Source organism: Enhydra lutris, unplaced genomic scaffold (assembly GCF_002288905.1).
Source record: "Enhydra lutris kenyoni isolate GAN:26980312 unplaced genomic scaffold, ASM228890v2 scaffoldscaffold24, whole genome shotgun sequence".
Classification (NCBI taxonomy): domain Eukaryota; kingdom Metazoa; phylum Chordata; class Mammalia; order Carnivora; family Mustelidae; genus Enhydra; species Enhydra lutris.
Window position 1 is genome coordinate 497,384 of NW_019154108.1, and position 14,601 is coordinate 511,984.

The 14,601-nt window shown below is 52.9% G+C and overlaps 1 protein-coding gene across 9 annotated transcripts in view; it reads right to left on the minus strand.

Moving 5' to 3' along the window:
• Nucleotides 1-14,601, minus strand: part of LOC111150867 (G protein-coupled receptor 161) — a 49,962-nt gene that overhangs the window by 28,979 nt on the left and 6,382 nt on the right. For 2 of the 9 annotated variants that reach the window (XM_022508515.1, XM_022508523.1), the window contains exons 1-3: nt 13,678-14,585; nt 12,997-13,116; nt 12,172-12,286 (exon numbers count right to left, since the gene is read on the minus strand). In XM_022508515.1, coding sequence (XP_022364223.1) covers nt 12,172-12,191 — 20 coding nt within the window. In that variant the 5' untranslated portion in view covers nt 12,192-12,286; nt 12,997-13,116; nt 13,678-14,585. Of the gene's footprint in view, nt 1-1,109; nt 1,234-5,629; nt 5,753-11,039; nt 11,161-12,171; nt 12,287-12,996; nt 14,586-14,601 lie in introns of those variants that run through there. The other 7 variants (XM_022508518.1, XM_022508522.1, XM_022508521.1 and 4 more) reach the window with 7 other exon arrangements.

Below are 14,601 nucleotides of genomic sequence, written 5' to 3' on the forward strand. Positions count from 1 at the left end.
GGTCGAGCCAGACTGAACGACGGAGACCACTCTTCCAGCCGCACGTGAGGCGGCAACCTCTCCTTTGCCAGGCCCCTGGACACCCCGGCCGGGGCCACGGGACTCCCGTGGGCAGAAGACCACGCCAGCTTTTCCGGGGCAGGTGTGGATCCTGCCTGGAACCAGGATCCCAGCCGTTCCCAAAGGCAAGGCTGGGTCAGACCGGTCAGAAGAGCCCTGGGCTGTTCCAAATTCCTGCTGCTGCTGGATCCCCTGCTCAGGCAGAGAGAAGCCAATGCCGCCCCAGAGCTCCCAACTTAGACATCCAAGCGGCCACTCAGCATCTCCATCCGGTGTCACAAGCATGGCAAGCCAAGAATGTCCCCAACCAGACTTCACTCTCTCAGGCCCGCCCCTCTCAGGGTCTGCTCCATCTCACGTTACGGTTGCCCCAACCTCCCAGTGGCTCGGACCGTAAACTCGGGAGTCACTCCCGACCTCTCTCTCTCCCACAGTTGCTATCTCATTCATCGGCAAGTCTGTGGGCTCTAATTTTGACAGGTTTCTGGAATTCAGCATCTTTAACTATCTCTGCTACCATCACTCTGGTCCAGGCTATGCTGTATCTTCTCTAAATTATTAAAATATCCTCCTTACTAGCCTACCCACATCTGCCACTGCCCCCTTCTCAACATAGCAACCAGAATGAGCCCGTGCAAACAGAGCTCAGAACAAACAAGTCACCACTTTATGTATAACCCCAAAAAGGCGTCCCATATCACTCAGAATAAGCCCTGCAGTTTCCCCCACGATGCGGCTCTCCGTTACTGCCCCGACCTCGTAACAAAAATTGCTCTACACCCACTCCAGCCGCACTGACTTTCTCACTATTTTGCAGACGCATCAATCATGCACCCACCTCAGGGCCTTTGCACGCGCTGTTTCCTGTGCCTGCAACACCTTGACCCCAGGTATCTTTGGAGGCTGCTCTTCCACTTCCTTTAGATTTTAACTTAAACCGCATTTTTGGCAAGGTCTTCCCAGCCCACGCTACCTTTCAGACCCCTTTCCAACACTTCGTGGCTCTGATCCCTTCCTTACTTTTTCTTAGTGCAGATGCACATACTTACTCATCTCGTTAATGTTTTTCTCTCCTGCAAGATGTTTTTCTCTCCTGCAATGTTTTTCTCTCACGCCTCGTGAGTGCAAGGAATTCTGTTCTGCAAATTCCTTCACCAGCACCTAGAACAGTGACTGACAAAGAAGAGGTACCCAATATGTGTGATAGATAATCGATTGTATGAATGGACCCGGGGCTCCGGGTACCCTGGCACACTGGATTGACCCTGGAGTCCTGGCACACTGGGTAGCTCTCGCTCTGCAGACAAAGCAGACGCTATTCGCCACTCAGTCATCATCCCCTCTCCCCTCTCAACACAATTCTCACAGCACTCGGGCACTAGATACGCCAAAAACAGATGTGCTGCACAGAGCTTGGGCGGCCGTCAGACCCAGCCCCAGTCCACGGGAGTCCACACGTGGCAAAGGCTCTCCATTTCCTGAGAAAAGGGGACAGACTCAGTTATGGCTTCTGCCCTTTCTCCTCTCCCCACTCTCCTGGCTGGAACTCAGGAGAGTTCGAGAGGCAGCCACCTTTCGACCAGGTAGCCGGAAGTCCCACGAAGGAAGATTAAGGCCCACACCACGTCGGACTGCAAAGCCGCCGTGCCCAGCCACGCTAGTCAACCCCTTCTTGGAGAAGTCCTTGTCGGACGGTTTCCCTTCCGTGCCACGTAGAGCAACGCCACCTTGATACGCCTGGTCAAGGCGGGAAGAGACACAGCGGAAGCTGAACCGTGCCGCGCTGTCATCCCACTGCTGGTGAGAGTGGGCGCTGGGGGGTCTTCATTCGCCCTCCTCCTCCTCTCCCATCTACCCAGTCCCCGGCCCCACGGTCGCACAGTGAGCCGAACTCGCCCACCCGTCCCCAAGATCACCACAGAATCGAAGACTCCAACCGTTACAAAGAGAGGCCTGCAGTAACGCCTTCTTTTCCAAAAACGCACGAAGACCTGAGCTAACCCTTGGAAATGCCTCATTCTGCAGAGTTGAGTTTTATGACCTGGTAGGGTTTTCCCACCTTAGCATATCAGAACTCTTTATTTTAAACCCTTAACCGAGATTATGAAAATCTATCATACATTTCTCTATATTTTAAAACAAACTATAAAAAACATAATGGTTTTCACATTGACTCAAGGTCATTAAGTACCAAGATAAACGGAATTCTGACTTGGGAAAGGCCTTCGGGATGAATTCCAGGGCCCCGGCTTTCTCCTGAAGGCACAGGTTAGAGGGCGGCGCTCGCACTGTCGCCCACGCGGACGTCCACCGCAGGCCACAAACGTGGACGCCCTCCGGCCGGATGAGGAGACAGCGTGTCCTCTCACACAGAATGTGCCTTTACGTCCTTCTTATACTTTCTCTGCCCCTCCTCCTAACTTTCGGCCTCCGAAGTAGGCCTATCTCGAGTTCTCCTCACGTAGCTTGTTGAAGGCCTGCCTGGTAGTGAAGGCCGCGCGTCGGGCGGAGATCTCCAAGTCCTACAAAGGACATTTCCCCCCGCGCCCTAGGGGACAGTTGCTTTTCTAACCTCTCAACCCTCTGCCATGTTAGTGACATAGGAGCTGTGGCACATTCCAGAAAAACGGGAGCCCTGCAACAGCTCTGAGCTCAGCATCTAATTTTGATATTTTTTAGGTAGTAAGAGGGAAACTGCTGAATCTAAGAGCAAAATCATTGCGCCCCACTGGGTTTTCTGCCACAGAAGGAAGCCAGATTCGAAGCGCAGATGAACGTGTACGGAAGGTCTGGGGTGACAGCTTCCCGAAGGGCCAGTTCAAACGTGAGCTCCTGGGAGAGGCTACAAGGACATCTGCGGACAGCATCTGCGAGGCCGAGTGACAGGGCAGAGTGGTACCAGTCCTTGGCCATCCTGACCCCCTCTTATCTCTGTCTCCTCTCCGAACTACCCTGTCACACACCCTCCGAGCCTCCCGTTCCCAGCTGCGGGTGGCCGCTCACTGCCAACCAAGGAACCGGTGGCTTGTGCACCCGGGAACTACGGTTCTTCCAGTGTCTCTAGACGCTGTTGTGCTCAGTAAAATTAAAATTCGTTTTTCACATGGTTATTGATTCAAAGCAGCTTTTTGCAATGAAGCATTTTCTCCAGCTGAAGTTCTATTAAAAGGCGAGGCAGATCCAAGAAGCCTGGGGAAAGCCCGGAAATCATTACCAAAGCCATTCCGGGCCACTGACCTCCTTGGTGCCACTTACGTGAATGACAACAAACTCAAGGTCCACCTTAACAACAAAATTCTGAAGAAAACTTTCTGGACATTCCGCCCACACAGTGCCCCTTACTAGCTCTGACTATCTACAGTTTTCCCTTTACGTTTTATTCTGTCGGATATGCATGTCCTAGCGCAAGGTTTTACTTTAGGTGAGGACACTTACGCCTCCAGAAAACTTCTGGATTCTTCCTCAGTTTCCCCTTTGAATTCCCAACAGCACTTTGCACGTGGGAGAAAACATTTCACAGCCCCCTACCCTCTAATATCGACGTCAGTCTGATATTCAATATAAAAAACAGTTTCTGGACTCTGGACCAAACCTAGGTTTGAGTTTCATATAAGCTTTCATTCATTTCATTCATTCATTCATATAAGAGTTTCATTCATCAGCCCTCTGAGCTCCTAACCCTCTGAGCTTCAAACGCTCCACGAAGAAAGGGAGTGAAATTAACCTACTTTATGTGATTGTCGAGAAGAATATATGACCTTGCCAGAGCAGCTGGGCGATAAGAAGAAATAAAAGGCAGCCAAACTGCAAAGGAAAAAGCAAGACTCGGGCGCCTGGGGGGCTCAGTCAGCTGAGCGTCTGCCTTCAGTTCAGGTCATGATCCCATGGTCCTTGGATCGAGCCCCGCATCAGGCTCCTTGTTAGTGGGGAGCCTGCTTCCTCCTCTGCTCCATCCTCCTGCTCATGCTCAAGCTCTCCCTCTCCCTCTCGGTCAAGTTAAAAAAAAATAAATCTTTAAAAAAAGAACTAATGAATGAAATCAGTAAAGCCCCAGGATACAAAATCAACATACAGAAACCAGCTGCATTTCTATACGCTCATACTGAGCTGTCAAAAAGGGAGATCAAGGGGTGCCTGGGTGGCTCAATCGGTTAGGTGTCCAACTCCTGATTTCGGCTCCGGTCATGGTCTCAGGGTTGTGAGATCGAGCCCCACACTGGGCTCCACACTGGGTCTGTGGCCTGCTTGGGATTCTCTCTCTCCCTCTTCCTCTGTCCCTCCTCCCCAACCCAACTGCACACTTTCTTTAAGAAAAAGAGAGAGAGTAAGAAAATAATCCCATTTATAATTGCATCAAAAATAAAAAGATACCTAGGAATAAACTTAACCAAGGAGGTAAAAGACCTCTGAAAACTGTAAAACACTGACGAGAGAAACACCCTCAGATCACACTAATAAAGGTACGGTGTACCATGCTCATGGACTAGGAGAATCAATATTGTTAAAATGTCCATAAAACCCAAAGCGATCTACAGACTCAATGCAATCCCCATCAAAATACTACCAAAATCTTTTTTTCATTTTTCTCAGAAGTAGAGCAAAGAATCCTAAAATTGGTATGGGACCACAAAAGGCCCCAAACAGCCAAAGAAGTCTTGAGAAACAAGAAAGCTGAACACATCACCCTCCCCGATTTCAAACTGCACCACAAAGTACAATAATCCAAACAGTACGGCGGTGGTATGAAAACAGACCACACAGATCAGTGGAACAGAATAGAGAGCCCTGGGGCATCTGGACGCTTCAATCGGTTAAGTGTCCAAGTCTTGGTTTCAGCTCAGGTCATGACCTCAGTGTCGTGCGACTGGGCCCCAAGTCGGGCTCCAGGCTCAGCGTGGAGCCTGCTTAAGATTCTCTCCCTCCCTCTCCCTCTGTCCTCCCCCAACTCTTGCTCCCTTAAAAAAAAAAGAACAGAGAGCCCAGAAATACACCCTCACGTAAACGGTCAATTAAGCCACACTGAGGAAAGAAGACACAGCAGAGAAAAGGCAGAGTCTTCAATAAATGGTGCCGGACGGCCGGACAGCAACCGGCGGAAGAATAAGCCGGACCACTTTCTGACACGACGCACCAACATTACCTCGAAATGGAAGAAGGAAAGTGTGAAAACTGAAACCATAAAACTCCTGGAAGAAAACACAGGTGCCCAGCTCTTCCACACTGGTCAAAGCAGCTCCGTTTAAGCCAGGTGCCTCGAGAACAACAAAGGTTCAGCACCTGCGAAAACATCAAAAAAGCTTCTGCACAGCAAGGGAGACCGTCAGCAAAACACAAAGGCAACCCACTGGCTGAGAAAAGGTATTTGCGAGTCATTAAGGGCTTAATATCCAAAATATATGAACACAACTTCATATCAAAAAAACAACCTGATTAAAGAATGGGCAAAGGACTTGAAAAGACATTTTTCTGAGAGTGACACAGTTGGCCAATGGGCACATGAGAATGTGCTTGTCATCACTTAGCCTCAAAGAAATGCGACTCCAAACCGCGGTGAGGAAGCACCTCGCACCTGTCCACCGGCGAGTATCAAAAAAACGACGGGGCACCAGGGTGGCTCGGTGGGTCAAGCGTCTGCCTTCGGCTCAGGTCACAGTGTCGGGTCCTGCGTGGCCCGGCGATCCCTCTCCGGGGTCTGCAGGTGAAGACAACGGAAACACCAGCTCAAAGAGAAACCCGCACCCCTACGCTCGCTGCGGCGTTACTCACGATCAACAAGACGTGGAAACAAGCCGAGGGTCCATCCTCGGACGAGTGGAAAGGCCGCGGCGTGTGTGCACCACGGGGCAGTCTCGGCCACGCGGGACCACAAAACCGCGCCACCCGAGAGGACGCGGACGGCCCCAGCGGGCATCGTGCTGCGCGCAGCGGTCGGAGAAACACGACCCCGAATCCCACTCCCACACGGAATCCGAAAAACTAAACAGACTGACAGACGCAGGAAAGGACGCTGGCCGGGCGGGTGGTGGCGGGGGGACCAGTGCGGGGTGGACAGGCACAGACCCGCGGTTACAAAGTAGGGCGCAGGGACGGGCCGGGACGGGCGCGCGGCGCAGGGAGCCGGTCGGTGAGGCTGTGCGGGCCCTGAGTGCGGGCGGACCGCGGCCAGCGTGGCGGGTCCCCTCGCGACAGGAAGCGAGGAAGCACAAGGAACCCTGGAAGCAGGGAGTCGAGGGGTTTGCAGAGGATGAACTCGAAAGATGTTAAGCTACTGAGGACATGAAACGAAAGCTCCACCTTGCTTTCCCCTTCAAACTGTAGTGAAAGTCAGAGATTTCATTCGCTGAGTTCAGCGGATGGCACAGAAGAGAGAGGCTGGGACGGCAGACGGACGTGTCTGGACTCCATGAGGGGCCCAGGGCTCCACTGCTCAGTCACCCCGGAAAAGGGCTCCGGCCCAGAAGCGAGCCGCTCGCGGTCGGGCGGGGCGGGTGGCAGGCACCCAGGTGACCCGCTCCAGGCCAGGAGGCTGCTGATGTTTCTGCCATCACCCCTGCCCTGGGGGGGCCACGCTCATCTGTTTTACGGGAAACAGTATCAGGACGGCTGGCGAAGGTCGGCAAATGTCCATGCAGAAGACTCTAGATCACAATCGAACACACTCACAACCCCAATATTCTACATCAGTGGTTCTCAGAGGAGCTTCTGCTCCCACGCCCACTCCTGCCCACCCCCGTCCCCACCAGGAGGATTCTCTGGAAATGCCCGCGACATTTTTGGTTGTCACATCTCAGAGGACAGGACTGGCACGTAAGGCCAAGGACACTACTGAACACCCACGACGCACAGGGCAGCCCCACACCAGTTGTCCGGCCCCGCACATCAGTACTACAGAGGCTGAGAAATCCGGTTCCATGGGAACGCTGTGGTTCGTTTTGTCTTCACTGCATGTACTCACCCAACGGACGGAAGGGAAGTGAAACGATTCCCTCCGTAAAACACACGCACTCCAAGAAAACAGGAGAGACAGAGACTACGCCGGGAGTGGGACGAAGATTACTTCTATCACGAGATAAACAATGCTACTACGTTCATTGGTTTCTACCCCAAATTATTTGGTTTTTTATCCTCCTGGAGACCAGTGAACGCATTAAACTCATACTGCTAAAATTGAGAATATTATCTTTCCATGTTTTAAAGTAATATCACTTCCGAATCCTTTTTTCCCCTGATGACCGTATCTGAGACAGATGCCGTCCCAGAAAGCCCCACGACTGAAGGGGGTCCCCTCCCCTCCCACACTTGCCATACCACCACTGGTTCCTGGATACTCCGAGCGTCCCCCTTCCCACCCCTCACTTGGCTACCCCTAAAAAGATTTCCTGAATACCTACTCTGTGCCAAGCCATTGGGACCCCGCACTGAATGAGGTACCAAAATCTGTCCTCCCTGCAGCGCAGTCGTGGGAGAGGGGATGAGCACAGTGAAGAAGCAGACACCAAATATACAAAACAAATGCAGAGAGTGGCAGATGCCATGAAGAAAGATACAGCACGGTGAAAGGAGGAGGAAGGGGCGGGTGGTGGGAGTGGGTAGGCAGGTGTCCCCCAGGTGACATCTGATCAGAGCAGAAAAAGATGCAAAGGAATTTCAGGCCACAGGAAGAGCCTGTGCAAAGGCCCTGTGGCAGAATGGTGAGTACACTAGGGAAACATGAAGAAAGGAGAACAGCAGACCACCTAAAGTCTGAGGCGGATGACACGACAGAGGCCACCAGGATTATGGTGAGGACCATGGATAAGAGCTCATGTCTGACAGAGGTCCCTGGAGCTGACAGTGTGACTGACAGGTTTTCAAAAGGGTCACCCTGCTGCTGGGTCAAGAACGGATGGAGTGGGAGTGCAGATGCAGAAACACCAGGTAGCAGGTGGCTGCTGTAGCCCAGTGACAGGTGAAGGCTTGGACCAGGGTTGTGGTAAGGAGGTGGTGTGAAGTGATCAGATTCATTAATCTGAGACACTGCAGGGCACTTGAGGCCACAGGAGCCACTCAGCCTAGCCACGTTATCTCACACACGGTGAAACCAAAGCCCAGAGAGCTGAGCAAGCTACTCAGCCACGCACGTAATTACTGGCAGAGCCCAAACGTCCTGACTGCCCTCGGAAGGTGAGCCTCTAGAAGGCAGTCCAGGTCAAGTGCGAGATCAACGCGAGGACGGCCTCCTCACAGAATCCAGCACACCTTTCCTTGAGTTCCCGCGGCACCTGACGCCCTGGACCGAGTTCACGTTCTTCTGAGACCCCGTCTCCCCTCGGCTCCCATCTGCTGCTCTCCCTCTGTCACTCCTTGCTCTCCTGCTGTCAGTGCTGCTGCTTCCCAAGGGGCCCCCTGCCACGCAACTTCTTCCTCTCCCATCTACAGAGGGAACTAAAGGTGTCCCTCTACATCCCTTTGCTCTGGCAGCCGTCCCCAAGTTTCCTCTGGAGTCACCCTTTTCAGACCTGGAGTCCATGCGCCTTCATGGATAGGACACAGGATTCACACCTCGCCGCCCAGCCCATTCCAACTCCCTCTGACCCACTCAGTTTATGAGAAGTGAGGGCCTGTTGCAGGGTTAGCTGGGGGCAGAGACCGCTGCCCTCCCCCCTAGATTTGAACCTGCAGCCCCCGCCCTAGCCAGCTGGAGGGGAGAGCCTGAGACAAGAGCAGGTAAGAAAACGAGTCCTGACAAAATTGCTTGAACCCGGACCCCATGCCCGAAGCCAGACCCACTCCTGAGCTTTCTAGGGATGTGAGCCAGTCACTTTCCTTTCTGCTTCAGCCAAAGGGAACCAGATTTTCTACCCCTTGTAAAAGGGAGTCCCACCTGATACCTCACATCTGTCTCTGTGTGCTCTGTCCGTACCCACCTGCACAGCGATGACTCCCAACTCTCCCCCGGGATCCCGGACAAGCCCTCGGAGCTCCAGAGTCGCACCCGCCCACCCAGGAGATATTTCCGCCCATCTGTCACACCCAGGCCCCTCAGCCAGAACACGCGCAGAGTACCAGTCAACAGCAACTCTTCTACCATCTCAGTACGCTAGTCTTCATGGTTCTCGCCACCCTCGAAAAACATCACCACCCGCCCACTCCAGACAGAAACCCAGGACACCAGACAGCACTCCTGCCAGGTAATCCTGATGGGGCTAAGGCCCCCGACTGCCTTCTTCTGAGTGTGTGACCTTGGGGAGATGAATGAACATATCTGAGCCTTGGGTTGTCACGTGGACTTGCCTGTTTCAAGGAGAGGCTATAGGTAGAAAGCAGTCACTGTTGGTTCCGTTCGTTATCACAGACACCTAGTGCATCCGTAAACACTTCACGGTCACCGGCCACTGCCACGACCCCAGCTGGGAGCCTCCCTGTCTTTCTCTCGATGACTACTCTTATCTTCTCACCTTTGGTCTCCCTCGAGCCCTCCCCAGAGCCACTGGACTAATGGACTCCTAACCAGCCTGGTCACACTCTGCCAGGTCCAGCCACCCGCACCGTGTGCTCACTTATAACCCCCTCCAAGGGGGCTCTCCGGACACTGAGGGCTGTGCTCCAGCTCCACAACCTGGCACAGCAATGTGTCCACCAAGAATGCCGATTCTCGGGGCGCCTGGGTGGCTCAGTGGGTTAAAGCCTCTGCCTTCAGCTCAGATCATGATCCCAGGGTCCTGGGATCCTGGGATCGAGCCCCGCATCGGGCTCTCTGCTCAGCGGGGAGCCTGCTTCCCTTCCTCTCTGTCTGCCTCTCTGCCTACTTGTGATCTCTTTCTGTCAAATAAATAAATAAAATCTTAAAAAAAAAAAAAAGAAAGAAAGAAATCTCTCTAAAAATGAAAGAAAATAGAGATCCCACATTGGCTAATGAGACTCACGGACGAATTCAAACCCTGACTTCCCCATTGTCCGAGAGGAAGGAACCTGAAAGACGGCAGAAGGAAAGAAACAGTCATGTAAAAAAATTTTTTAAGATTTTATTTATTTATCTGACAGAGAGAGAGAGATCACAAGTAGGCAGAGCAGCAGGCAGAGGGAGAGGAGGAAGCAGGCTCCCCGCTGAGCAGAGAGCCCGACGCAGGGCTCGATCCCAGGACCCTGAGATCATGACCTGAGCCGAAGGCAGATGCTTAACCCCCTGAGCCACCCAGGCACCCCAATAATGTAAAATATCTTTAAGTGAAAAAAAAAAACAAAGAAATAATGAAGAGGAAAGAGAAAATGTAAGAAATATAAGTTAATCCTGAGACAGGAGAAGGCTTCCTAAGCAGGACAGAACTCGAGGCCCACAGAAAAGTGACACAGATTCAGCCTCGTAAAAAGTCATCACTTCTGCACATCACAGTGAGCAAAGCTGGGGAAGAAAACATAAAAAGGCAAGATATTTGATTTATTAACGAGAAAAGAATTAAAGTCCAGAATTTAGAAAGAGCGTCAAGAATTGATGAAACCACAATTTGACAGAAAAGGATTTCATGGGGCAATTTGAAAGAGTGTAAATTAATTAAACTTTTTTTTTTTTTTAAGCATTAACTTGGGAGAACCTAAAATGCACAGAACTCTGATAGGGAATGGTATCTAAGATGTACGTTAATTTTTTAAAACTCCATAAGCAGAACAGAGTGGCAAATTGGTATGCTACCATATTTAGAGAGAAAAAAAAACGGAAAACACATTTACCTACAGATGCACAGGCTATTTCTAGATGGATACACAAAAAGTGGAAAAATTAGTTGCATCCAAAAAGGGAAATGGAGGGCTGAGGTAGAAGGGAGGTGTTGACTTTCAGAGCCTGTGAATGTTGTGCTTCATATACACTAACTAACCCCAAACATGACCTATCCCCAAGCAAGTAAACAAGTAAGTCAATGAATTCAATCTTCTTCCGCACAATCTCCAGATCCCACTAAACAAAAGGAATTATGCTTAAATAAACATTTAAGATGACATACCCTTTGGCTCACCAGCTTGACTGGTAGGAGCACGTTTTATGCAGAAATGCCCCCACGTGCACAGAGACGTGTTTGACTACAGCGTTATTACAAGGGAGGAAGCTGGAATCAGTCGAGGTGCCTGTAAACGGGATTGTTCAAATGAATCACGGGGAATCTCCACCGTGAAATACTATGTAGCCATTAAAAAGAATGAAGCATATCTAAGTTCTTTTCTTCTTTTAAGGATTTCACTTATTTATTTGAGAGGGAGCAAGGGGGGAAGACGGGCAGAGGGAGGAGAGACGCTGACTTCCCGCTGAGCAGGGAGCCCGACAAGGGGCTGGATCCCAGGACCCTGAGACTGTGACCTGAGCCGAAATTCCACCCAGGTGCCTCTCCATATTTGTTTGTTTGTTTGTTTGTTTTTAAGCAATCTCTAACCCTAATATGGGGCTTGAACTCATGATCCCAAAATCAAGAGTCACACGCTCCACCAACTGAGCCAGTCAGGCGCCCCTATGTTTTTGATATTGGAAGACATCCAAGTCCCATTGGGTTTTTTTTGTTTTCTTTGTTGTTGTTTTTTAATTTATTTACTTGAGAGAGCGAAAACAGTGGGCGAAGGAGAAGCAGGCTCCCTACTGAGCAGGGAGCCCGATGCGGGACTCCATCCCGGGACCCTGGGATCATGACCTGAGCCGAGGGCGGACACTCAACTAACTGAGCCAGACAGGCACCCCCCCAAGTCCCATTGTTAAGTTAAAAAAGTAAGTCACAGAGCACACAGTAACATATGATCCCCACTTATGTATTTTTGAAAGCATTTTCAGTATAGTAAGGCTGGTCCTAAAGCTGGCAATGCAGATCATATTTTTACCACATTGTGCAATATCGTACCAATAACCCACATATTCCGCATTCACCTGTACGTCCAGACTTGGCTGGTCTATACTCAGGCACTGCAGAAAGCCTAGAAGATATTACACTCACAGTGGTTCCCTCTCAGGTGAGGAGAGGGAAGGAAAAAGTGGAGGGAATTTTATTTTCCCATATCTTTCTCTATTTAAAAAAAAAAAAAAAAACTTAAAAAAAATTCTCTATTAAAAAAAAAACTTTTAAAATAATTCGTGTTTTTTTAAAAAGTTACTACCTTCTAGGCATGCTTCCCATTATTCATCCAAGGTCATATTTTGTGAGTGGCGGGGGCGGGTGCAGGCCTCCTGACCTCAGACGGTGCTCCTGACCCAGTGCTCCCTCACCTGCTCCTGGAATAAAAACCAAACCCAGACCCCAGTCTGCTGTGTCCCGTCTCACCCCAGCTCACACAGAAAACGCCCCCCTTTAGGCTCCCCGCCTTCCTGAACAGATCTGCCCTGAAGGCCTGCGGGCCTGTGACTGGCCAAGGGAGCGCGTACCACCGAGCGCGAACCACCGGGCTGCAGGCCTTCTCCCTGTGGAAGGCTAGAGTCAGACGCCATGCGCTGGCGGAAGGAAGGCCTGAGTGTAAAGTCAGCTCTTCCTCCCAGCTCCAGGCAGCACCCACAGCAATCTTGTTGATGCTTTTTGTTCTCAAAGAAAAACAGCCAGAAGACGCCACTCCCCCTCCAGTCATGCTTTAGTGTATCTCAGGAGGACAAGTGCTTCCAAGGTCTAGCCCAGAGGCAGCAAACTGGCAGTGTGCGGCAGCAGCGGGCCTCCGCGCAGAACTGGGCTGCTCTGCACATTCTGAAAATTGTTCTGAATTAGTTGCCAACTTTAAAAACATGGGACTTTTTCCCCCCATAAAAGGTACAGCTTTCCCCCAAAATTCAGGCCAAGCAACACGGTGCTGGAGCTCTGAGTCTCCTTACAGGGAAGCATGCTCTCAGCACCCCCCACCTCTGCAAACGCCCCTCCCCCCACACCAGCCCTCCTCCTGTGGGAAGGCTTCCTGACCGTCCCAGGCAGCAGCACAGCTTCCCCCACAGGACCGCACCTCCTTTGCTGGTCATGCAGGTCAGTTCCAGCTCAGCCCATGCCGCCTTCCACGGAACCCAAAGAGCTCAGCCCTCTGAGCGCACCGTCCTCCTCCGTCTGACACTCCCAGCATGCAGGGCTGCAACGCAAAGAGAGGGTAGGAGACGGTGTGAGCTCCTGAGGTCTTGGATTTAGTGTCTACAATGACAATCAGGCCTCTTTTTGACGGGTCCCTAATCTTCCAGTCACGGAGGTAGAGCTTTGGGGCAGGGAGAAGCCCTGAGTTTGAGGGCCCGTGTGTGTGAAAAGCATTGCCAAGTGCAGAGGCCTGAGTCCAATCCTGGCTCCTGGGCCCAGCCCTTACCTCTCCTGAGTCTGTTTCTGCACCTCTGAAACAGGCTAACTGCCCTTCACAGGCGAAGTGAAAGAAATTTCTGAAAGTGTGTACGAAGAGTGCTTATGAACACCTTACAGGTACAAAACAAGACAGGTGTGGACTGGAACAAGAAAAGAGGGACGCTTTGGAAGAAGTGACAGAAACAGGCGACACAAATCCCAGTTAAAGAAAGCGGGATGAAGAGTCCCTGTCTGTGTGATCTGACGTCCCCCCCCTTTCTGCTTGGAGGGCCTGGGAAATGCGACTCCACCGGTCCCCAGGTTGCAGTACGCTGGGTCTGGGTCGGAAGGAAGAGCCACTTACTTCCCCGCCAGGAGCTCTCCCCAGCTCATTTCCAGGGCCTGGTCCCAGGGACAGAGGAGGCTGGCCCAGCTGGGGAGGAGGCCCGGTGACGTCCGTCCTCCCCAGCCTCCAGCTCGCTCAGGTGGCCTTGCCCAGTTGCCATTATCCAGCCTGGACACATCAAGGCACGAAGGTCCTTCCCCTCCGAAGCCACACCACCTCCCTACTCCACAGTGAGGACGACCCAGCGACCTGCTCTCGCAAGAAGCGCTTTGCAGCCGCGGCGGAAAAGGACCGGAGCGGACCGACAGCCGCGGACACGCGCCAACGCGATGCCAAAGCGCGGCTGCGGGAAAGCAGAGCCCTCGGGAGCGCCCCAGAGCGTCCCGGTTCCCCAACAGGCAGTGTCTGCTCACAGGCCTTCGTCAAAACGTGCCGCGGGCTTAGGTCTGGCCCGGAGGCTGGACGAGGCCCCCAGAGCTCAGCGCACCTCCTCCCGCAGATGGGAGCGGCGAGGCGCCCGCCCCGCGCGCAGCGTCGGCCCCGCGACTTCAGGGCGCGCCTCTCGCCCAGGCTGGGGAGTGGGGACAGGGCGCGGGGCCCGGCCGGGACGACGAGGCTCGCCGGGTCCGCACGGATTCCAGCCGGGGGGCGAGGCCGCCTCGCGCCCCCCGCCCCCGTCCGCCCCGAGCGCAGCGTGAGCCCCGCCTTGAGGAAGCGGGACGCCCCGCACCGGGCCCTGCGCACGCACCGACGTGCTCCCCACCCGGGGGTCTGAGAAGGGGCTGCGGACGGCGCTGCACAGTCCGGCCGGGGGGAGGGGGGCCTGTCGGAAGCCGCGGCCGCGGGGCAGGGACGCGCCCCCAAGATGCTCCCACAAAGAGCTCCGGCTCCCCCGCGGCGGGCGGAGCGGGGCGTGGGGGGCGCCGAGACCCTCCCCGCGCG